Source organism: Netta rufina (genome assembly GCF_964035555.1).
Source record: "Netta rufina genome assembly, chromosome: 2".
Taxonomy (NCBI): domain Eukaryota; kingdom Metazoa; phylum Chordata; class Aves; order Anseriformes; family Anatidae; genus Netta; species Netta rufina.
The window spans coordinates 122,802,656-122,828,652 of NC_140124.1; the positions used below are offsets into that span (position 1 = coordinate 122,802,656).

Sequence of the window (25,997 nt, forward strand, 5' to 3'; positions counted from 1 at the left end):
TGTTTTACATTGCTTAACCCCAGGACAATTCAGGAGCTTAAACAATAATGCAAGGCAGTGACTCCCTTGGAAAGCAAGGAACAGCTAGCGCAATGTGAGACCAGTGCTCTGTCTCCCAATTCAACTTTTTTGGAAACCTTTTTTGCCATTTTTACCCCCATCTTCTTAAGTCAAAGGGATTTCTTATCCTTAATGTGACATCTGAAAAAAGTGCAAGCAACTGTGCACTGCCTTCGCTTTTTTAAAAAAAGCTTTTTCAGAATCAGAGATACCTCAACAAATGTTGATTCTTGTTTTCCCTAACGAAATACATACTGCAAAGCATCAAAGACAACTGATGTTCTAAAAATGCCCTAAGAATGAATGAGATGTCCTTAAGTAGCTTCTGCTTACCTATTCTTTACACAAACTGTTTAAAATGAAAGCATGCTTGAAACGTACACACAAAAACAGTGATATGCAAAGATCTCACTGCAACTCTTAATATGCATTTCTCTGTTAAATTCAAGATGTACTTCTAATACCACAAAAAACTTGAATGCCACATATAAAAAGCCATCAGCAGTCATACATTTAGTTATATTATCCTTTATTATTTTACAATATATTTCAAAAACTTTTACAGATGCCATAAACTGTTCTACAAGAGCTGCAATACTGTCATAAAAGCACACCTACAGACCGAATGCACAAACAAACTGTAATACCTACTGGTATTGAACCATTAAGATCCAAAGGGTGTAGTCTTTTAGTAAATAGATGTGCAGCAATGCGAACGCAAACGGATGTTAATGCAGAAAAGAACAAACTCTGCATTCATGGCTATAGAACAGAGGGCTTTTCAAACACATTTGGTACTGTAACATTCTAGACAGCAATATGAGTAATATTACATATTTAAAGCAATACATGCCCTGAAAAGCCTGTATTTTCAATCTGTGCGTGTAAACCTGAATCAAAAATAAACTAGTTATATTAAAAAACATGAGACACTTAGTCTGCCGACAAGCTTTCGTTTCTTTTTTGTCCTAGAATGACAATTAACTTGGGTGGGTGAACTCTGATCTGTGTTATTATTTTACATCACCATTTCCTCTGTACTTCTGTAGTATTTTTTCTGTAGTATTATGACAGCCTGTGAATTTTCTTTTATTCCTTGTGCAAAGGCACACGGGAATTAACTTTGATGCATTAAAACTCTTTCTCTAAGTCTCCAAAGTGGTAAATATTGTTAATATTACAGCAAATACATTACCACAAAAAAAGCATCAGATAATGAGGTTTATCATGTTATTTAAAGTCCTCAGCTGTATTCCTCTAGTGCAACGAAGCAGTGGCACTGCAGTTTTCAAGCACTGTGTGTTGAATACTCTCAGGCACACAGTGTTAACTAACAGCTCAGGTCTATATTATTATCTACCTACAAAAAGTTTTGCTTTTATTATCATTTCTGGTCACAGAAATTATCAAGACATCTTTAAACCTATGCTGTCTGTAAGTAACAAGGTAAAGCCAACTGTTTGCACATGTTTTTAAGCCTGTCCAAGTTGACATACTTTCATGGGAATCTCATGAAAGACATTAGGAGAGGACAGTAATTACTTATCAGATCTGTTAGGTAAAAAAATAAAAAGGGTTAAAGCCTTAATTTGAGTGGCACTATGGCAAAAGAGGCATTCAGTTCTGCTTTACTCTTCAAGTTCATAAAGTTTCAGTTACCATTAAATATCTCTTAACAGCGAACACCATTTCTTAATCAAATAGTTTACATTCCTCTGCTCTCTTCAGACTGAGCTGCAATGGGCTGTCACTACCTTAGACCAGAGCTTTTTTTGCTACAGTCTTCCCAACTAGCCTGGACAGCAGTCAGTGGTATTTATTACTTATATACATGAGTCAGTCACACCCATCATTACAAATATGTTCTAGTTTATTTACTGTACAACGTATGTACACATATTTGTGTTTAGGCAATCCCCTTATTTTCTTAAGGTCAAGCACTCCGATGGTTAAGGTCAGACTGGAAACAATTTTAATATACATAAAAGGGTTATAAATGTCAAGTCTGTAGTGATTCTAGCTTAACAGCAAAAAAGGGAACATCATGCTCATTCTGTGAACACAGCTGGCAAAAATGAAGGCAAAAAGAGAGGCAGACTATTTTTTTTCTCTGGAGTCAAAACCTAGGAATTAAGTGAAATTAGTCAAAAGGGATGCAGAAATTAAAAGGGCATTTTATTTCATGTACATCTAGAGCTATTAAGAATTTTCATTCACAGAGGCCCTGAGACTTGAGTTAAATGAATTCTCCCTATCGTGTGTTTCATGTGAAGTCAAACTTAAAGCTCTATACACACAGATGTTTGGTATGTAATAGTGGACCCATTTTAAAAAGTGAAGCAATAAAACCTACATGAAAAACAAATGAAAGAACGACTTGATTGGAGGCCTCTGTCCTCTGACCCCTGCCCTGTCAGGCTGAACGTCCAATAAAATGTAAAATGCAGCATACATTTGCGTAATCTAAAATTTCTGTGATAATTTATTGCAAATTGCACTTGGCAGTTCACCACACCAATGGAAAACTGGCCCCCCTGTTGGTTCACACAGTCTTTTAACACCAAATACAAGTCACCAGTAGAAAGATCTGGATAGAAAGTTTGCTGCTGTGCTGAGCCAGCTTGCTGCACCTTCTGGGTGTGACCCAACACGAGACACTGCCTTATCCTGTTCCTTGGTAGGGCTTTCATCTTCTGGTAAATACTCAGGTAGATCTGTATTCTGTTCTACTTCCACTGGAGTATCTTGGAACGGAACTAGCATCTGATAAACCACAAGAGATTAAAATCATGTAAAATGTTGTAACTTAAAATGCAAATGAAAACTACATATCAGGATGATACACATGCACACTGTGAGATCCCTTACTTCCCACCCCTCCCTACAGCAAGTGCATCAATGGATACATCTGAAATCTACCATGCTTTGAAGATACACAAGAAAAACTTTTGTTTAACGTGGAAGAAAAATATAAATCAAAAGGACGTTGTCCTTTTACTGTAGTTGTGAGATAAAAACACACTTCCCACTTCAGCAACTTCTGCCAAAAAAAGTTTCAGTCTGATTCTTTTCATATCAGGAAAACCTATCATTAAGACAAGAAACAATTACAGTGTTTTTGTCATCCTCCCAAACAATTCAATGATAAATTCTGCAAAGCCATTCGTTCTACGGATACATGTCCTAACAAAGGACACACTTTATTCACCTTACACTGTATGGGTAACAGACCCAGTTACAAAATTTTGCCTGGCATCGGGTGTTATGGACACAGTGCATCAGGTATTAGAGACACAGGCAGACTCAAACAATTGGTTTAGAAAGATACAAATCCTACCTCTTCACCACTTTCACTTTTTACAACTTGCTGTGCCTTCATAACTTTGGTTGATGCAATTGCTGTTGCCAAAGCCTAGAACAAATACAGAGAAAAAGCAAGAGCTCAGTATAACAGAAAAGCAATAACGTGAGGATCTTGAGAGTTGCTGAGCACTTACCTCTGCTTTTAAGTCTGAGCGAATTCGGACCACACATCTTTGAACAGCCATTTGAAACGTAAAACTAATAACACCTTTAATTTTCAACAAAGCTTCTTCACAAAGATTCCTTCGAGACTACGGGAAAAAAAAAAGAAAAACCCCACGAGTAAAATACTTACATAATACACCATGTGAAAACGCTAACAATTAGTTGCTAAGGAATTCCTGTACATCTGAAGGCAGGTGGTTACTCAACAGCAATTTTGTAAAATAAAAACTAAAACTTACATCTTAGTGCATAAACATTAGGCTCTCTTGCAACAACAGAAAAAAAAAAAAGAAAAAACTGCTTACACTTTAGAAGTCAAAGAAGGATGGAATCAACTGTAAATAATTAGAGGAAAGTGCTGAAAAGCAAAGAATGTTTTTCTCCGTATGATCAGCTAAACAGTCCCCTCTGGTTAAGTTCTGATTGACTGAAGTGCTCATTGATGAGTAGTTAGTGTTTAAGTTGCTATTTATCAGACACCTTGCATCCATACTGACTGAATGCATCAAAGCAGCTGTTGTATCTTGCAGCTGCTTCATCTGTGGCAGCTCATGGACATCACTGCACAGCATAAGCTTAACTCCTATTTCAAGGGGAAAACATTTGGCTGATAACCCACGAATTTGTTATGTTTAAAGCAAGTGACATCACCCACTGTGCCGTAACGTTACACTGACCCATACTAGTTGCACCTTTTCTGTATTATCTTAGAAATGTTCTCTTTTCTTTCCTTTTAGTACTTGCATGACAAGATGCTTGTAGCAAAAGGGAGTAAAATATATTTGGAGAGACTGGTAGCACAAAAAGTGAAAAAAGCAAAGATGCACTGTACTAGGAATACACTGACAACATTACAAAGGTTCAAAATAATGATGTATTTGACTTTCAGTCCAAGTTTCTGTGACATTTTAAATAATAAGTTATTTCAAAGCATATTAATGTTAGTTAACAAATAACTACTGGACAGCACCTGGGACAGTTTCATACATAAAAAGTAAATTGACATTTTTTAATCTCTGGAGGAACTGACTGAAGCAGTTTGTTGTCAGCAGTTTAACATACATATTTGAAACAATTCATTGGTGTAAGTTTATGTGTATTGAAACGGTTCACATTTTTGACCATTAAAAAAAAACAAAAAACACTAACATTGACAGATAGGCTGCATTTATTATACACAGGAAGTATTTGATACGAAGATGACAGGCTGCCTTCCACGAGTGGAAGTCAAAACAACTTTGGGCACAGGAATGAAGTCATTTGCAGTTTGTTAGCCTAAATAAACAACTCATGACCATATGGGTATATAGCAATTCTGTAACAGAATTTGGCTTTTTACCCCGAGATCTCAAGTTTACTCACAGGTACCTCAGTTCAATTCGAAACCAGGCTTCAGCGATCAGACTCTTAAAGGTCTTCTTAAAGATACTTCTTAAGGACAAAAAACTTACCAACATTCTTACAGAACCCTTAGAAAGCTCGAAGCTTGGCATCCTCCAGCCTTGCTGCCCAAATGTCTTTTGCAAAGTATGTCTGACTCCAGCAATGGGACACAAACCCCAGCAGTACCCAGCAAGCTATCTTTCTGTATGGTACTTCTGATGCACAGGCACAGGGTAGGACAGGTGAAGGTTTTAGGAGGTTTTTTTCTTGCAGATACTTTTTATGTGAAGAGACTGATGTAGGGCCAACTTCTGGGCCCAAATAATTTGAGCAACTCTGAACCATGTGGTAATTCTGAAGACTACAAAAAGCCAGCTGACAAGGCAGCAAGATGATCAAAAAGAGAAGACCTTCCCTTGTCCTCCACCCAGACCTAATCTTCTTGAAAAGCTCATCAAATGCTAGGGATCAGTAAAGATTACTGCTGCCAGTTGTGCTAGTCTGCTGAACACTGATTACCACACCCTAAAATCTGCAGACTAGAAAACTCACTGAAGGGGATGCCACAGACTCCTGAAGTACTGCCTCATTTTTTTTCTTTTTAAACTTACAATCAAATATGGTAATTAGATCTTAAAAACATTTCACCCCACACTAAACAACAACGAACCTTTCCCCTCTCTTCGTGAAGTGATGAATATTTACTATTTGAGGTTTCAAAATCCACAAGCAATTGTAGGATTTGCAATATTTCCTAAGAGAAGCATTTTGCTTCAAATCTAAATGACTAAAAAAAAAGACACACAGGTAACTGAGAACACAGTATTTACAGCCCTGCATTTATTTACTGTGCCTTCTAACAGTCGCATGTCCCACCTAACATTCTTTGCTAGTTAAGTTGGGAATAAACTGCTTTACTGTTCACATCCTTCATTCTCAAAATCTCAACTTATTCTGACATTTTAAACAGCGCTGTAGGGATGTTTAACTGCTGGATGGGCACCTGGAGTATCACTAGCATTTCTTTAATCAACTGATGAAATACAGAGCTATTTACACTAGCTGTCTCCAGCTAGCACACAGTTAGATTTTTCTTTTCTTCAGCTATGAGCTAAGAAAGCATGCTGGTGTGCTCTAGGCAACTACAGAAGCCTGCAGTTTTACTCTCTGGATCTGAATATCTAAATACCCTACATTTTTTCAGAATGGCAGTGAATACCTTTGTCTCAACACTTAAAATATAAAACTCTGCAAATCTGGCTAGGCTCCATTTCTAAAAGGGCACACAAAAATGCTTTTAAGATGGAATCGAGCTATAACCAGTACATCTGAACTCACAGTAGAAGCAGATGAAATTTCTTTCTTGGAGAGACCTATGAACAAATAAACCAATTACAAGCTTAAGAACAAAACAAAACAAAGAACACAACAAGAGAAAAAGGAAAAGAAAACTGAGACAACTGATTGGACTGGATTAAAAGAACACTTCAAAGTACAAAAGCCAATGCAGTTGACAAGGCACAGTCTTTCTAGGCAGAGCAAGTGGTGGAAAGACAAAACTGTAAAAAATATTTACTCTGCATAAAGTGAGTTAGAACAGCATGTTATTTCTAAAGGAATTAACTATGGTCTTATGAAAACAGTACGACGGGCATGCTGTTGATAAACCGGGCTTGTGGACACGCTTACTTGGCAAAATGTAAAGCAACAAAGCAAAGGATCAGGTTTGATCATTTAAAATGGGTACAAAACTGAAGATACAGAGTCCGGAGGGCACTTGTGGATAACATGCTTAAACAGCCTACATGCTGTTTGGCAGCCGTAAAAAGGCAAACATGGCCCTGGGGTGTTATCTACAGGGGTACGGTAGATAAATCCGTAGAAGTTATTCTGACATTACATAAAGACTCAGTGAGACCTCATTAACTCAAATGCCATTCTGGTCACTACAGTAGAAAAGATCTCACAGACAATGAAAAGATGTAGCAAAACCAACTCAAAGAAAACATAGTGTTTCCAAATTAAGGGTAATAAAACAACAGCAACTGGAATCTCTCATAACTGAAGGGGAACTTTTTTTGTTTTTAATTTAACAGAGTGGTACAACCACAAAATACCAGTAAGTGAAACTGCTGAAGGTACCTTGTTTATGCCATTCATTTTCGAAAAAGAAAAGAAAATTAAGGAGAGGTAGAAATAGGATAGTTTTTTATAGCAGCTAAAGGTAAAGGAAGCTTGCCTTAAAAATATCATCTTTAGACACTAAGTAAACTCAGTTTATGCAAGAATTTATACAAATCTTGTGGTTCAAAACACAATTCACAGAAATTGCTGACAACTGATGATGCCACAGGCAAGTAGCCTGAACACATTATTTGTGTGTGCAGAAGACATCTCAGTACAGCATGCCTTATTTACATGAATGCTGAAGGTTTCCTTACCGAGTCATCAAGGCCATCTATATGTAAAACCACCGTCTTGGCGCGTTTATTTGTGCTGCCAAGGAAAAACTGTGCTTTCCGTCGACGATAATTCATCTCATTCACATTGTCCATGTCTGACATGTTGGATGACTGAAGGATGTCATAAACTTCAGAAGCCAAAAGTTTAGTCTCTCCTGGTGTAGTGGTCCTGAAAGAAAAGGGGATTAAGATTTGTAAAGAATTATTTTTACGTTAGTGCTCCACCTACCACTTACGTACCGCTCCAGCTACAGAAATACAGTTACATAGTCAATACATAGCAAAAATATTTAATAGGGACTTGTTAAAGAAAAAAATAAAAAAGCAGCACTGGTATCACCAAATAGAACATTCAACCACCTTCTGCCATTTGTTTCTTGTTGAAAATCAGAGTGTTTGGGCTAGCTTTGAGCTCAAGAGTTCCCATTCTCATTCATCTTTTTAGTGCTTATCTTTTAGCATAATGTTTTCTGTGCTAATCAGAACTCAGCCATGCTTGTTTTCACTCCTTAAAAGGCATCAATGCCAACTAGAGACCCAAAATTACAGTTAAAATTTTACTCAGATTGGTGATTATGTAAAACTATTTAATTAGGCATACTCCAATTTTTAATGCTTTTTAAATTCTAATGTAATACAAACAAATCATCCTTCTTAAACTACATATGATTTACATCAGTTTGACAACTGCAAACAAAAAGCAGCAGTAGGTGCTCAGTACATTACTGTTACTTCAGTCATGTCAAGCTTTTTTTAAAAAAAAAATTCTCTGTTGCCTTTTACATTTCATTTTCCACTTTCCTCATTACATAATAAAAATTATTTCTCTACAGAACCGTAACCTTGACAAACGTTTTCTTCTCAAAAGTTACCGAGCAACAACAGCAAAGCAGAATCCCACATTTTCCTAAAGAATGCAAAGGAGATTTCTGACTAGACTAAAATTTGTAATATGAACTACATGGTAGCATTTTTCAGATGGAAAAAAAAAATCCAGGTAATACGCTCAACATATATTACTTTCTTATGATTAATGAAAACTAATTTTAACAAAGTACTAATATAAATCCGTTGTCCAAATTCAATACCAGTGATTTAAACCTATGTGCAGAAACAAAATTATTGCTGCATAAGCTCACAATTAATCTTAAAATGATGAATCCGAGCTTTGCTGCTTTGTTTAGCAAACACCAAGTAATTATCAAGTATCTTTAGAATTACAGAAACAAGTGCTGAAAACTCACAAAGATTTCAACTTCATCATTCCATGATTTATTAGATAAAGTAATAGAATAGATGATAAAGTTTAACAGCAAAGCCATGCAAGCTGATGTCTTGAGGTGGTAATAAAATAGCTTGTGCAGAAGAAGTGATATCTTATCAAGACACTAAGAAATTTATCCACCCACTAGTTTTGGCAAATTCTTTCAACCAACAACAAAAAAAAAAGCTGTTAATATAAAGTAAGCTACAATAAAGGACCTTATTTTTTAACATTAAAAAGATAACAACTAAACACAGTTAACTAAGCACATTACTGAAATTTCATTATCCCACCTACAGCACCCACTAACACTTGGCAACAGTTTTTGTTTGAATACCATTGTGCTATTGCACCCTGGACCTTAAATCATAAAGAAATAAGAAATACACCTACTAATATCTATAATATGTATACACACACACACATTTGCATGCATACTCAAAAAAATAAAGTTACCAATATGGCTGTAAATATAAAATTTTCAATTGTCTGAAAGTCTAAAATCAACAGTGAATTTCATACATTTTGTACTCCTAACATTATAGTTGGCGTAATTTTTGGAAGAGTAATAACATACAATTAATTGCACTATTTACACAAGTTGTTGATTTGAAAGCACAGATTTAAATCCACTTTTATTTGATAGCATTCTAAGTTATTCCTAAAACACACCTACACAATCAAATACATGCATACACACTTATAAACTACTCATATTGTTTCCTGTATTTTAATAGAAGATTAGTACTACTTATCACTAAGTTACAGATGATAACAGTAATTATTCCTTTTACATTAAAAAAAAAAGGTCCCAACCACAAGACTACTTTTATATAAAAGAAAATCTGTTGAACTAAGTGAAAGACTGGGTGATAGAAGCTGCATGAAAGTCAGACACTACACTACAAAGGTAAGAATGATGGATGTGAAATAAGAATATTAGATTGCAAGACAATCTCAAAAAAAAAAAAAAAAGGTTTAAGACAAAGTTTTATTGTGTAGTAAAGAGATACCATGCTTTCAGCAACTTAGTTAAATCAAAATTCATAAAATCCCACACAAAGCCTTTATAATTGTGTACTTGTAAAATGAGTGGATACAAGTTTTGCATCAATCTGTTACACATTCATTAAAGCAATTCATACAACAGCTATAAAAAATAGAAACCTTAATATCTCTCAGAAAAACATCCATCTGTAAATAAACAAGTACAATAAAACCTATTCTAAAGCCAAATTAATGTTCAACATTGGCTATTTTTATGCACTATATTCGTAACAAAACAACAAAGCTACATGCAAAATTAAAAAAAAAAGTAGTAGTAGAATAGTGGAAACTTCAAAAAAAGAGGGTAACACTTGGGCTGTGATTTTATTCCTTGAAATAACTAACCTTTAGAGGTGATTGTTCTTAAGACAGTGACACGGACCCTCCCATCGAGCGTGCTTCAGCAGTTTCAGATACCTCTGCTCATAGCTGCGTGACCCAGCCTCCCGCCACTGTCAGAGCAGCAGAAGGGAACTCCTGCTCGTCTTCCCACCACCCTTGTGCACACTTTGGTACAGGGCACACTTCATTCACCAAAGGAGGTGCGGGAACCTCCTGCAGAGTCACTAAGCAGTGACCAGTGCTGCCCTGGCCCTGCTAGGGAAATGGTAGTAGTCTATAGTTGAAGAAAGACTAAGAGTTGGCTACCACTCTCCTCAGAGGCAGTAACATCTTCCATTACTTCAGCAAGATTTAGAAGATGCCTGTCAGAAACCCAAACCTTTAACTGTCTTCTTGAATTCCTGTCATCCTAGACTGCTGTCTGTCCTTTCACTATGTTCACTCAAGGCTGGCTCTGTAAGTAAGATAGACACAGAATCCAAGTGACATGTGCTGTATCTGTGAGAAGAGGATTCAAGAAACATTTCTCATTTTCTATGAAATCAAAAATAACTTTGTAAACATAGCCCAAGTGCTACAGATGTTTTTAATGTAAGATATTTTAAAATCAGGACTTAATATTTTAAAAAAGGGCTTAAACAAGATCATTAACAGCCACCACACCAAAGGTACATGTCATGTGTGTAGAGTATGCATGCTCAGAAAGAACATCAAGCAGCAGCATGTAGCATGATGGCTGTATCATCAGCATGTGATCTAAGTACACACACAGCACCATAAATGCGAGCAGAATGTCCCCAGCAGCCTTCCTGGAATAGCTGTATCTGATGTAAAGGGAAGAATTACAACTCTGTTACTTCAGAAGTGCAAAGGCTGAGGAAGACTAATATAATAGAGTGGATTTTCCCCTTTTGGAGAAAGACAAGATACAAATATGTCTGTTTATATACTTTTACATATGCATGTGTGTGTGTGTGTAAAAGACCACCCTACCCTTTTTAAAGCCATAATTTAGTATATATGTAGTTTATACAAACATGCATACATAGACATGCACCCCTGAATCAGGGGAAACAGATGCAACCACAACCCTGCTCGAAGTACAGCAGATCCTGTGAAAAAGCCATTACATGCATTTCCTCGGTGGCATGCATGGTGCTCTGAAGACACATTAGCTAAGCAGACAGCAGAAATACTACAACTCCATTAGAATGTTCCTACTGGGTTTGTAACCCAGAGACAGGAGGTTTCCGAATTAAAGAGGATATCTTTGCCAGAGATTCAATGACATCCCAGACTCTATCAAAAAGACTTGGGTCATTTCATTCCAAACATGAAAGTCTCACTTCTACGACACTGCTTTTGGTGCTCAGCTTGTCTGCTGCCCGTAAGACCAAGTTAACAGCTGGGCCCATTCATGAGATTTCCAGGCAACCGGGAGAGGTGCCTGAGGACTGAAGTAAATGTCGTATCTATCTTTAACAGGGGCAAGCAGGAGGACCCAGGGAACTGCAGGTTGGCCAGGCTCACCTCATTCCCTGGGCAGTTCACATAGCAGCTAATTCTGGAAACCATTTCCAGGCACATGAAGGAGAAGGTGACCAGGAGCAGTCAGCATGGGGAAGTTCACCAAGGGGAAGTTACACTTGGCCCAGAGGGTGGTGATCGGTGGCTGCAGGACTGCACAGTCTGCTTGCAAGCCACTATCAGCATACCCCAGGAGTTAATAGTGGGTCTTATCACGTTCAACATCTTCTTTAGTTGTCTGGATGATGGGGTAAATCGCACCCTCAGGGAGTTTACAGATGATACAAAACTGAGGGGAGTGGCTGACCCACCAAATGGTCGTGCTGCCATCCAGAGGTGCCTGGACAGGCTGCAGAAATGGGCTGACAGGAACCACATAAAGCTCAACAAGGAGATGCGGAGGCCTGCACCTGAGAAGGAACAACTCCAGGCATCAATATACGCTAGGGGCCACCCAACTGGAAAGCAGCTTGGTAGAAAAGGCCCTGGTGGACACCAACTTGAACACCAGTCAGTGTGTGCTCGCTGCAAAGTACACTAACAGTGCCCTGGACTGCATTAGGCAAAGTACTGCCAGCAGGTTGAGGGAGGTGATCGATCCCCTCTACTCTGCACTGGGGAGGCCACACCTGGAGTGCTGTGTCCAGCTAGGCCCTGAGCCAGGACTAGAGAAGGCTCAGGGGGTGATTTTCTCTATCAATTCTATCAATTGATTTATCAAACAATTTTATCATTTTTAGAACACATTTTAGAAATATATTTTATTAATGTATACAGACATTTGAAGGGAGGATTCAATGAAGATGGAGCCAGGCTCTCTTCAGTGGTGCCTTGTGACAGGGACAAGATGCAATAGGCACAAAATGAAACACGGGAGTGTCTGCCTGAACATCACGAAACACTTTCACCACGTGGGTGACAGAGCACTGGTACAGGTTGCCCAGAGAGGTTGTGGAGTCTTTCTCCATGAAGATCTTCAAAAGCCATCTGACATGGTCCTGGGCAGCCTGCTCTGGGTGGCCCTGCTTGGGCAGGGGTTTGGATCAGATGGATCCAGAGGTCCCTTCCCGCCTCAACTTTTCTGTGAACACACAAAGAGCTCAGCTGAATTCCATACTAACTGACCTAACTCATAAACATCTAAAGTCAACTGAAATGAAAACAACTCTCAAGTTAACATGTGGTTTTATTACAGAAAAATCCTATGCATGTCAGTGATAATGTAACGAAGGGTTGGACGCAACTTTTTTTCTTCTAAATACTAGTTTGAGAGACTCTGTTTCTCAAATGACTGAAGAACCTCTCCAAAAAGTTCAGGAAAACACGTGGTCACATACAAGTAAATATTTTCAGTTATCCCTAACCCTTTTCATACATTCAAAGTAGTGCTAATGCTTTTCCCTGGAACTCTAAGCTGTCATTTTCAGCCATCATTTTACTTCTATAATAAGCCTCATTCATTGCATCATTGCAGTAAATGCAGTATCCTGTATGACAAAAAAAGCACAAGAATTTAATGGACTGGCAAGAATTCCATCCAAATTTGTTGCGTGAATGTGGCTGTATTAGAAACCTTCAAGCACATACTTGGTAGAGATCAAGTGATTCCATTAGGGTTAAAAATGGCTAAAATTGCTATTCAAAACAACTATGCCCTTAAAACCACTGATGTATTTACAGAATCACAGAATCACAGAATTTCTAGGTTGGAAGAGACCTCAAGGTCATCGAGTCCAACCTCCAACCTAACGCTAACAGTCCCCACTAAACCACATCCCTAAGCTCTACATCTAAACGTCTTTTGAAGACTTCCAGGGATGGTGACTCCACCACTTCCCTGGGCAGCCTGTTCCAATGTCTAACAACCCTTTCAGTGAAGAAGTTCTTCCTAACATCTAACCTAAAACTCCCCTGGCTCAACTTAAGCCCATTCCCCCTCGTCCTGTCACCAGGCACGTGGGAGAACAGGCCAACCCCCACCTCGCTACAGCCTCCCTTGAGGTACCTAAAAAGAGCGATAAGGTCACCTGCATTTATTTGCAGGTGACCAATTTTCTTTCAGAGTTCATTTTTCCTGTACTCAAAGACACAAACACTGTCTTTAGCAACATCTAAAAGGAGCAGTAAATTGCAAAGAATTGCTATATTCTGTAAGGAGAGGAAAAAAAATCACTAACCCTCAATTCTAGAAGTGAGGCACAGTGATTGACATGATTTTGATGAAAACTTTGAGCATGAATGACAAGCCTAAAGAAAGAGCATGGTATTAGAGAAAAAGCAATCTGTTTCAAGACAGTTATTTGATCTGGCTGTTTTTCTGGCTGCTCTGCTCCGGTGCCAGGGCAGGATTCCTTCTTATCTCCAAGAATGCTGCTCTTTCTTGTGAGCTTTGAGTGCATCCCATGATATGTTGGTCTCACAAGCATATGGCTGCTCTCCTGGCTCATTCCAGGCAACGGGCAGGCCATCTGAAAACAACTTGAAGAGGAGCATTACTTCAGTGCACGCTTTCTCACAGCCCCAGGAAGGTGCTATTTCCGTGCCACCCGCTACAGTACGTCGCTTGCTCAGTTTCCTATAGCCTTAAAACACCCAGTAAAGGCCAGATAATGTTACACAGCAGCTGAGGAGGAGGATTAGGATTACCACCTACTTTCTTAAAAACACATTCTCCAAGAGCAACATCTCAGGACAGCAGCGGGTTAACAATAAGAACTACAATGCACAGGAAAAACTACAGAACCTGGAGGACTGTGCTGGTTTAAAGCAACCCACTGAGCTTCAGCACTAAGATCCTCTAAACCCAAAAAGCAAGCAGCCAGACTGCCTGATGCCTGAGCGCAGTTGTTATGTGACTTCACCTCAATGATATCAACAATGTGCTAGCTATGCATCACCTTTATTTACTCCAGAGCTGGCACATCGTGGAAACAAGGCAAGGTCAGGCTGACTTTCCTAGAATGCTTTCCAGACCTGCCAGATGCCTGACGCTTTGCAGGTCTTCCAGTCCCTACTCTCACTACTAACCTTGACAATTCGACCAGGAGATACCAAACTGCGAAAAGTTCAGAACAGAAAGAAAATACTTGATGTCTTGAAGTTGATTTTGTACTAAATAAGATACACGTCACTGACATTAGGAATGAGGACTGCATTTCCCAGCGCCACTTCAAGCTCAGTACAGGTGATATGCCTGCTGACCTTAGAAATGTAAAGAAATCCTATGTAAACACTGGGATATTCTCAAGACTGCTAAAAACCAAACCAAAACCCTAAATATTAAATACAAAGTTTAAATCTGAGCAAAATCACAGTACAATTCCATTAGCTAGTCAGTGACTGTGACATAATCTTAAACATTTAGCAGACAGAATAATTATCTGGTGCTTAGACCATTTCCTTGATTCATGCTATTGTTCTCTGATCACAAGAAGAGAACCTTCAAGAATAGGATAACAGATTTGAACATATGCCATATGCTTGACCCAGCTATTCATCCAATTTTGTTTAACTCTTGCTATTTATATGCTAAATGGAGGATCAACTTTTGATCTTCCACAGCTTGCTATCTACCATATGGACATATTCTCCATCTAAAAAAAAAAAATAATCAAGGCCTGTTACTCAACTAAACTCAAAAGGCTTCAGAATAGCATTTGCTAGACAAGAGTCTGCACAACAGACACAAACTCCATGCTGAATTTCACAGTAGCTAGTTCCAACATCTTGCCTGCTAATGAACAGTAATCATTTAATGGATTTATATGGCAGAAATCATGTTCATTATATGGCTTCAGCAAATTGCATCGGGGTTAAAAAAAAAAATCTTAAGTGTAACATCGCTTTCTGCTCCTTTCTGGTGTAAGATATCAAACACTGGAATTAAAAAGGCAATCTCTCCCAGTAATAACGTTGCAGCAATCAGGCAGGAATATTGGTAGTGCTGGCTTTAGGATCTGTAATGAGGATTTTAGGAAGATGAAGGAAGCCAAACACCATTTGTATTATCAACATTTTAATGACATTTAGTATGTCACAATAATATATGATGATAGTACATCACTATCTGGAAAATACTTAAATATCTTCCAAAAATATTTGAGTAGTAAACCTCATCTATTTCCTTGAAATCTAAAGGAGAAAGTGGAAAAAAAAAAACAACAACAAAAAACAAACAAACAAAAAAAAACAGGGGGGCTGCAAACTTACAGATAAGGTTGCCCCAAACGTATCCTCTATAAACAATAGGAGTTAAAATAGAGCACCAACCTGTAGCAGAGGAAAAAAATAAGTTTAGTCTCTACAGGCCTATCTGTACAGAAGTTTTGGTTTTGATGCATTTGCCAAAATAGTTAAGATGCATCTATCCAGCAGAACCTTGAAGTAGGTAACTCTAGAAAACTCTATAAGCAAACACCATTTAGACATCTTGTTTTCATACTAAAACTACTTGTTTGCAATGGATTTTTTTTTTTTAATATATTAAAGCAAGCCATCATTAGCAGCTTCACTGCTAGCCAAAAGGACAGCACTCATGCAAAACAGTTTGAAGCATTCATCAAGATTAAAAAAATAGTTTTGTTACCTTCATGAGGTACTATGTAATTACAGAATGTGCTGATTTTAGTTTATTGCACAGGACTGCCCACTTGCAAAATATCCTGCAGAAAAATATATTCTCTAATATGTACTGCCAAACCAGTGCAAAAACACATTCCTGAATAGAAATTCATTTAATTCATAATAACATACTCACTTTGCATTCATTGCCCCAAGATTAAAATTCCCTTTCTTTTGAAATAATAGCTCCATTCAAAAACTGCTAATGAAGAATAATTCACAGCAACATTTTTTTTTTTCTCATCACACACCACAAACTGTGTTCCTTGCTTGAACAACATTCAAGAAAAATAAGGTAATCCAGACCTGGTTTAACAGGAAAAAAATCTGCCTTTTTTTTTTTGAGACACTTAACAAGAAGGCCTAAAACCAGGGACAAGCACCACCTGTGGACATGCTCAGTGCAATCCAAAAGTAGACACATGGCATTGGCAAGAAAACATGAGAAACCTCTCAGAGGTATCTATGAATTCCCTTTTCGAAGATAAATGGCTCTAGCCTAAAATACTGTCAACCCACACCTGCAATTAAATACTTCACAACACAGTTTTCCATTTTCATTTCAAAGCATCTTTGCTTTTTATTTTAGTGAGCTGTCAGAAGAAGTCAATGTATCATTGAAGAACCTACCTCAGCACTTTTTTCTTGTAAACTCAATGGCAAACAGCAAAGGTCACTGTTTCTGAAATATATGGACAACAGCTGACTACAAGGTTTGAGTGTAAAGGCACCTTGTGTTGCCACCATTCCCAACTCTTTTGCCAATCCACATAAAATCTTTTCCCTCCCACCTCTGTACTCAATCCCACCACAAAAAGAGAATGTAGTTTTCTTTTGGCATGCCATGCCAGGCCAGTCTTGATGCACTCAATTCAGCATGAGAGATTTTTTTCGTGCCACATAGTAAACAATTTGTTAAATGCCAATTTTGATTGTTTTAACATATCCCAACTACTGCAACACTCTGTAAACCATCTCATTATTCAATATTTAAAGCCGTAACACTTCTCAGAGGCCATTATTTGTTTTAATATCAAAGTCTGCAAAAAAATAGGAATTAAAAACACCTTTAGCTCACACTACTCTAAAATGCTTAGCTTTCTGCTTCTGACAGTTCCTAAATGAAGTGGCTAAGCACAAAGAGATTTCATATATATATTTATTAAACTACTTTCTATTTCACACATTTCTTTGCAGTATTTCAAAGTTTTTTTTTTATTCAGCAATACTCTTCACAGTATTTCTTGCCTATAAGGAGAAGTTACTAGCTCATTTTCAAACTTCCCAACTGATTTCTTCATTTCTAAATGCAAAGCACTCAAAGCAGTTATGATTGTTGCCCTCTCTTTGTCAAAAACGAATATAGACCCTGAATTACACTGAGACAAAGAGCAGATGATGAAAAACCACGCAATCAACAGCCCTGATGCACATGCTAGATATCAAGTGGAAAGTTATATGGCGGCAGCAGCAGTTTGGAGAGCAGAAATTCAAACAAAACTGTACTACGAAGTGCAGTCAGTAATAATAGGAACCACAAAATAGGCACTACAGACAAGCACATGACAATGAAAAAAATACAAACACAGAAAGCCAAGTTTGACTCTAGTTTGACAACTGAAGCGATTAGAATACAGACCAAGTACTGATCATACAGTGTCCACTTAGTAAAAAAACAAGTTAGGTACAAGAACAAATGATGACTTTGTAATAACTCTGACTACAGAGATGTTCAAAGATGAAAGACACAGAATATTAAAAGCAAAATGACCCAGTACATCTCATAGGGCACAGAGGGGATCCTTCCATTTGGTCACACTTCTGTATTTTTCTCAGTGACCTACTCCACACACACACACGAAAAACCTTCCCCTCAAATTGCCCCTCTCAGAATCGAGGTTGAGAACAGCTTTTTAAATGACTGCTTACTTCTGTGAATCCCCACCAAACAGTAGTCCACTTTAATATTTCAACATTTAAATGACTACTTACATCTGAACTGCTGGCAATCAAGTCTTGGACTGCTTTCACAAGTGATACTCATCTATTCAAGCTTGTTTCCTTGATACCTTGTTTTCTTGACCATACAAGAATACTAAGATTCTCCCAGTAGTTCAATTAGGTCATGACTGAAGTCAAAGTTAACACTAATACTTTAAAACTAGAATTTTTATGTCATTTCATTAATGCTTTTTGTATTTTATTTGTTACCATTTGTTTCTGTGCCTGCATCTGTGTTGAGTTCATGACTTCCTATGCCTTTTACAATGCCAAATATACTGTAAGAACACAAAAAAGAGAGTCTTCAAACATTTTAAGAACAATTACTGAACTCCCATTACTTTGTCACAAAGCAAAAAGGACATAACTTTTACTGTATACATACCTTAGTGATGCAGGTGGCCTATGACATTGAACCCATCCTCCCCCCACCTTGCTACTCCCTCCAAATGATCTATAACCATCTCCAAACACCAGGAAGCTGTTTGACAGACAAATGGAGCATTCAGCCACTTAGAACAAGTAATACAGTATATTTAAAGACGACATATCGATGTTGCTTATATTCCCTAATATTTCATTGTGATTGCTTTTTTTTGACAGATACTGCTTCAAAAATAACTCCAAAAAAGAAAATATTTCTGAAACTTAAGATGAACAAAATATATAATAAAAATTTTCCTTGAAGAAAGTAGGCAGAGAAGAGTGGGGTATTTAGCCATTTTGCTTAACAATGCTGAATAAAGCAGCCTGCAGACACCCTCCTGCTGGGACCATCTATTATTAACAAGCACATTGTTACAGCACTGAATAGACTGGAACCCCACAGCCCGAAGAGATGCCCCAAATGTCATTTAATAGAAGCACTCAGCTTCTAGCAGACAAAATATAACAAAGTAGGTAAAGTAGACTTGGAAAGATAACAGGGAAGGTAACATGGCACAGAGTACATTTCCAGGTTAGGAATTTAAGGCCCAGGTGGCACACTGTAAATCATTTCTGAACATAAAATGTTTGTAACCTTACTCTCAAGGAATATTTCAGACATGATAACCATGTATCCCAGAGAAAAACAACTTCTCAGCATCAAAAGTATGGTTTCCCATTACCCAATCCTCAGCCATTTCTCCATTTTGATGTTAAAACAACACACAACACATAACAACGATTACAAAATTACTGCTTCATGTACAGAAAGATATCTGTACAATCTGTAAAAAGCTATTTGTCTCATTTTCACACCAAAATTTAAGTATTCCAATCAATCGCCTAACTATATAAATGCAGTAAGTGTGTTTTGTTGTCAGAATTTTTTAGCTGCAGTTTTACACAAAGTATTATCTTGTGGCCCCTTATAATATGGCAACATCCCCTCCATCATCACACATCCCTGTAAATATGTAATTTGCTTTCTTGCTAATTAATACGTGGCCTTTGCCCGGCCTTCCCCCAGCCATTCTTCCTTTCCCACAAAGGAGACAAAGAAGTATGTCAGACAACAAAAATAGCAAAGCTACTGTGACACTACATCCCTACTGCTCTCATTTCAGCAAATGCTACCTGAAGTACTCTGTTGGGATTTTTTCTTCTGTTTTGTTTGTCAGACACCATAAATTTAAACTTTGCTGGTTTCAACGAATAATTAAATTTTCAAAAAGTCTAAGTAATTAAGACTACCAAAAATTAAAATTGAGTAAGAAGTCAGCAATTATAGACTGCATGTATTTTACCATATCTGCAAGGGACTCTAATTAAGCACATATTAATTGCCCTAATCTTCTTAGGCAAGTAATAAATTGGAAGAGCTGATTAATGCACTGGATTTAGTTCAGCTTGTTAAATCTGACACCCTGGCAAAGGAAGACTATCTTGAAAAGCTCTTTTAGCTAAGTAATTGGAATTTTACTCTCAGTAATTTGCCGTGCCATAATAAGACCTATTCAGTATATTGACTCCTCGTCTTTTTTTTTCAGAATACATGTTAGTTATATTTAAACAGTACCATTATGCTCCTCATAAAGATTATGAAAAATTATGACCTTTGACCTTTACTGTCCATCAAAACTCACTTTCAGTCTGAACGCAAATTGGTGTATTTCCTTGTAGGCTATAAACCCTAATTAATTTTAATTCTAGAAGCAGCTAATAACATTTTATAAAGTCCATACGGACACATTAAGTGCTCCATACAATTCATAAAGGCAGCAACTAAACCAGTTTTCAGTATAACCAGTTTTCCTAACTGCTAACTACTAAAATACATTGAAACACCATTCTCCAATGAACCTCAATCTTTCCTCTTCTTTTTATCTATTTACACAAGCACTTATTCACTTACAGGTACTCAATCACCTGGCAAGGGAGTGATAAACATTTTTTGATAGCAACAAAACCCGATCAGTCATTAAAAAAAAAAAAAAAAGATGTTTGGAATCCTCCAGGTAGGGATTTTAAAGGTCTGATTTCTCTCCAACACACTTATTAGTCAAGATTGAAGCACTTGAAAGAAGAGATGCATCAAACTTCACCTAAAACTAAGCAGGTGTGGAAGAACAAATAAGAAATCTTCCCTGATCAGGCAGAAATCAGCAAGTATAGAAGAAAATTTTTATATTCAAATGTCTTGAACGGCTCCTCATACATCCTAGAAAATGCAGAAGTGTATAAAGCCTTTCATATGAAGTATCTCAGAGTCATACAAGTTGCAAATCAAGTTCAGTTTGAAAAAAACATCATAAATATATATCACTCCCTTCAAGTTTTTATTCTTTACTCCTCAGAGCTGACACTTCATATTTCTGCTCTAGAGTCTATAAGCTCCAGTCTTTAAATCTAAAATCTGTTACTCTTCTGTTCACAAAACCTAGTATGCACACCTTGAAAAATCAGTCATTGTGAGCCTAAAACCTATCTTTTGTTCCTTAAGTGAAATGCAGTCAGCTGACCCTTCATTTTAAGCATCAAAATGATCTTTCACAACTGAGCCATAACAGTTACAGTAAACGAGTATCAAAAAGCTGATCAGAGGATGCTAGGGAACTGATAAGCCATGAAATGAGACATGAAGGTGCCTCAAAGAATTACAGTTAAACTAGGATGTCTCTCATATCAATATTTCCTGTCTATTTTGTGTGATGCAGTACAGATAGTACTTATCATTGGATAAACAGGTGGCAGACAACTTCCACTTTCATTCTAAGCAGTCTTCTGAAGGAAATAGTGCTTCATGGTCATGATGAAAAGCCCAAATAACCTGCTATGTCTTCCTTTCGTTGGTTGTGTATGACTTGCAACAAAAGGTTCTTGGCCTGATTGAGGCTGCCCTGTACTTTTACAACTAATTGTAATTAGTAAACCAGCATTTTTCTCGTTGGTGATATCAATCATTCAAAATTCTCAATCTGTTAGACTGCCTAAGTTGAGGCAGGTTTACACAGAGAGCCATCAAGAAATTCCACTCCTGACCCCGAGGTCTCAATACCTTCAAGGCTTATAATAAAAAGTCACTCTCACATTGAGAGAAGCCCTCAAATTTCAGGATGAGGGTAACAGAAAACAGACAAGAACTGGAATTCTAAACAAATTCATGGCTTCCTAAGCAGTGTTTGTCAGTTCACTGCTGAACTGTATTACCTTAAGTCTAAAGTATGACAACTACACAGTTTGTACCTTGTCTCTTTGTGCACGCTGCTTGGGAAGATAAAATAACACCACTCCACCCATGGCAGAATACAGGCACAGTTCAATATTGAACATGGAAAGCTACTGCCTATTATTTAGGTAAAAGAGAAATCAATTTAAGTGAATGGTGAGAGTTAAATGTCCTTGATAAAAGGGCAAAATTCACACCACAGGTTGCATTTAACTCGCCAAGAGCAAAGGCCCAGTGACTACAAGTTCTGGTCTGGAAGGTGCGGGGTTCCACCTCAATTGAAAGAACTGTTTAGTAACTGGAAAAGCATAATAAATTCATATTTCGGTATTAACTGTTTGTATTTTTATAACACGTCACAAAAAAATTACCTGAAATACAAACTAAAGTGTGAAAATAATGAGAAGACTTCAGATGGAAGTGATGAGCTAGATATGCAGATGCTGGAAAGTATATTTTCTGGGAAGTACGTACAATGGAATGAACCAACTGAAGGCAGTAACACCAACACATTTATTACCACACTTATTAATGATTACTTTCAGTTCAAGTGATTACAATTTCTTCTGCGAAACTGAAATTACATCAGAAAACATTCTCCATTTTGTACAGCAAGCGTGAAGGTAGAGACTTTGCATTCTCCCCTACAGACTTCGTAACAGAGAAAACAACCCCAAACCATTGTTTTTCGTGACACAAAGAATTTTCATCTATCTTCTCAGCACTTTTTTTTTTTAAACCATCTTTCTCCATATTTCTCCAGGCAATACAAAACTTAGTTTCAGCATTTTCTGTCAACATTACAGCCTAAAATCCTGACAAGCACATGACAAAGTCTTGTGTTTGAAGATGCTATGTATTTAAATTTTCATCATATCACACATTCCAAATGTTACAAGCATACAAATCAAATGTATGTTCTTAATCTTGCCAAAGAGCTTTCTAGAGAAAAAAAGAACACCTACAAGATTCCCAGTTTTTAACTGACTTATCTCTCTTCTTCTGCAAGTTTCTGAACTTCACAGTCTTTTGGTCCTTGAAATTGAAACATGGAAAAAAAAAAGTTGTTTAAGGAATTTCCACAGAATTCTTTAAACACAAGTTTTAATTATGACTGTTGTTTGAGTAATATTTGTTAATTACAGAAACTGATAAATACCATTACCCTTTCACCAACTTCTTGTGGATTACATAAAATAAGAAACTGTACTCTAAATAGACATCCAATCTATACTAAAAGGCAGTTTGGCTGAAACACTTCTAATATTACCTAAATTTTTCAGTTCTTGCTTTTACTATAAAGTAGCAAACAGAAGACTTCAGTACATTTTACCTTAATTGTAGCTGTCCTTAAAAATGGTCAATGCTGTAAGACTTGATTCTGTTTTTTTTAACCTACATTATTAGGAAAACAAATCGTTTCAAAAAAAAAAAAAAGGTATAATTAATACACTACACTAAGAAATTGAGAACTGTTTGCCTCTGAATTTTAGTCATTCTCTTCATCTTCCTATTTAAGACATTCCTTTTAAATCCTTGTGTTTTAGGTATCTGGTGGATAAGATGACATTTTAGTTAAATTTCATGCCAATACATAACATTGTTAATTTCAGTAGAACTAATGAAGGACTTAAAGGTAAAGGAGTTTTAATCTATTTTTTGAATCACATAGGACTTATAAAGAGACCAGGAAATTTTCCCTTTCAATTTTTCAGGTTCAAACCTTTAGACCAGCTGGGTCAAATTTACTATGGAAGGGAAGGAGGACAACAAAACACAACCAAAAAAATAGTGGGGCTACAGGATAAAGGAACTAACAGATCCTAGCCTTGCCTTGGGTTCTCTCCAAAAGAAACTTCAAACTTGTACAAGTTTACACTAGAGATTCAACTAACATATTAAACATTTGAAAGCTTTCACCTGAACCTCTAACATAGAAGTTCACTTCTGTTTCATCCTTTTTTTTTTTTTTTTTTTTTTTTTTTTTTTTAAGTTGTTTTGCACATTCTTCTGAAACTTATCTCTGTGCAGGTTCTTCTCCTCCCTCTTCCCATCTGAAAACTAAACTACCATCAAAGTGTAACTAAAGCACCATCAAAGTGTGTGTAAAATAATCACCTGTTTGATTACTTGACAGCAAATTTACTTTCTGGTATGACAGACTGATATCTGAAGGAGTCATTTTTGTGTTTGTTTTTTTTTTTTTTTTTTTTTGCTAATGATTCATCTTACTTCATCCTAAGTAAGTGCACACATGTATCACCTCTAGCATGCATGTACCCGTACATCTCTCAATATTTAAAAGACAATGTTTAGTATTCTTAAGAAAACCCAACACTACCACATTTTAAGAGATATAACCCAGTTGATACTTCAATTTCCACAAAGAAATTAGAGACCACTACAAACCTCACTGACTTCTACATCACCACCAAGACATGTTTCCACAACACAGAACTACAGGTACAAACGTTCAAATACACATCAAAGCAAATAAATTGTATATGCAATTTCCTTCGCAAAAGTGGGATTCAAAGAACAAACGTGACAGATGCCAACCATTTATATTAATTACACCAGGGGACATGGCACCCTTAAATAATGAAAGAGGTTACAAAAGAACCTAAAAGGAAGAGAAATCACTTATTTGTAACAAGAGCAAGAAAACTGTTGTTTGGCAGAGGACTTTCAAATGAGTATTTCCTGTATATTATGATCCAATTACTTTGCTGTACTGCAAAATGAAGACGAGTAATTGCTAGCAGTCACAATTTCAACAAGAAGGAACGCAATTTTAAAAATTCACTATACAAAATCATGATTGAAATTTTACTTTGCAACAGAATGTTACATTTATACAGTCTTTGGATCCAACAACCCATCATAACTTACTTTTGTATTACATTCTGTAAGCTGAGCATCATACCCAATTCACTTTTCATCTTTTCTCTGTTGGCACGGCACTCTGCCAAATAGCGGAGAGCCTAAAATAAAGAGGACAAATCAGCAATATTTCCAGTACATTATCGTTCATTTTTATCAGTTTGCACCCACAAAACATTCACAATGTCACCTCTAGTAAGAAGACACAGAATATTACCACCTACTGTGAACATTGAGTTGCTTTATTCTCAAATACACAGAAAGCACAGACCGTCTAATCTACAAGACAAGGTTGAAAGACTGGGTTTTCTCATTCTAAGAGAATCTAAGGGACTATCTAACAGCTTCCTACAACTACTCAGAGTCTTTAGAAGATGGCTAAGAGAAGCTTTCCTCTACAGCAGCATACAATGCAACAAGGGAAAGCAAACACAAATTGCCATTTGTGAAGTTTAAATCAGATCTTATGATAAGCACTACAAAGGTAGTTCAACACTGGAATGATGACCTAGTGGGACTACAGAATCAGGGACAAATCTAGAGCTGACCTGGGTGCTGGTGACAGTCCCGCTTCAACCAGGAAGCTGAAGGGAATGACTTCCAGAAGTCCCTTCCAACCAACACCTTTGTGTTCCGAGATCTAATGCAATTCTTCATACACAAAGCATAACTTCCATCAGTTCTACGGACTCACCCAGTACTAGAAAACCATCACCAGGAACTGAGCTCTACCACATTGATAAGTTTCTAAGAACTAATTGCAATACTGGATACATTAATAGTGAAAAAGGGTTATAAAGTTTAAAATACCTATGATGTTGAAGTTATTCATCACTCCATGCACATACAAGAATAAGAACATAGAAGTACCACTCAGCTGCTTAGGTTACTGTTACCTAAACTGGGAATTAACACTTATTTGTTGTCTGTGGATTTGTTTATTTGTCAATAACTCTTTGCACAACTTCACATTGCTGACCCCAGACAACTGTTTACTCCTAACATAATACTCTTCCAGTTGAAATTTCAAGTCCTTTTCATGAGACATCTCTCTATGCTCAGTGCTGACAGCCAAACTTTTATTAGAAGAAAACTTTTCTTCTTCCAGAGGTGTATTTTCATTGTACTTCAATCTGCTTTACTCAAGTAGGTGCAAGAACTGCAGACGCAGAATCTTGGGATTCACAAATGTAATGGGTTATAAAATTAGTTTTGTGATAGCAAGGTT

At 37.1% G+C, this 25,997-nt stretch overlaps 1 protein-coding gene across 1 annotated transcript in view; it reads right to left on the minus strand.

Annotated features, from left to right (window-relative positions):
• Window positions 1-572: 572 nt before the first annotated feature.
• Window positions 573-25,997, minus strand: part of ARMC1 (armadillo repeat containing 1) — a 30,478-nt gene continuing 5,053 nt past the window's right edge. The window contains exons 3-7 of the mRNA XM_084282305.1: window positions 24,779-24,870; window positions 7,413-7,602; window positions 3,558-3,674; window positions 3,398-3,472; window positions 573-2,823 (exon numbers count right to left, since the gene is read on the minus strand). Coding sequence (XP_084138431.1) covers window positions 2,632-2,823; window positions 3,398-3,472; window positions 3,558-3,674; window positions 7,413-7,602; window positions 24,779-24,870 — 666 coding nt within the window. The 3' untranslated portion in view covers window positions 573-2,631. The remainder of the gene's footprint in view (window positions 2,824-3,397; window positions 3,473-3,557; window positions 3,675-7,412; window positions 7,603-24,778; window positions 24,871-25,997) is intronic.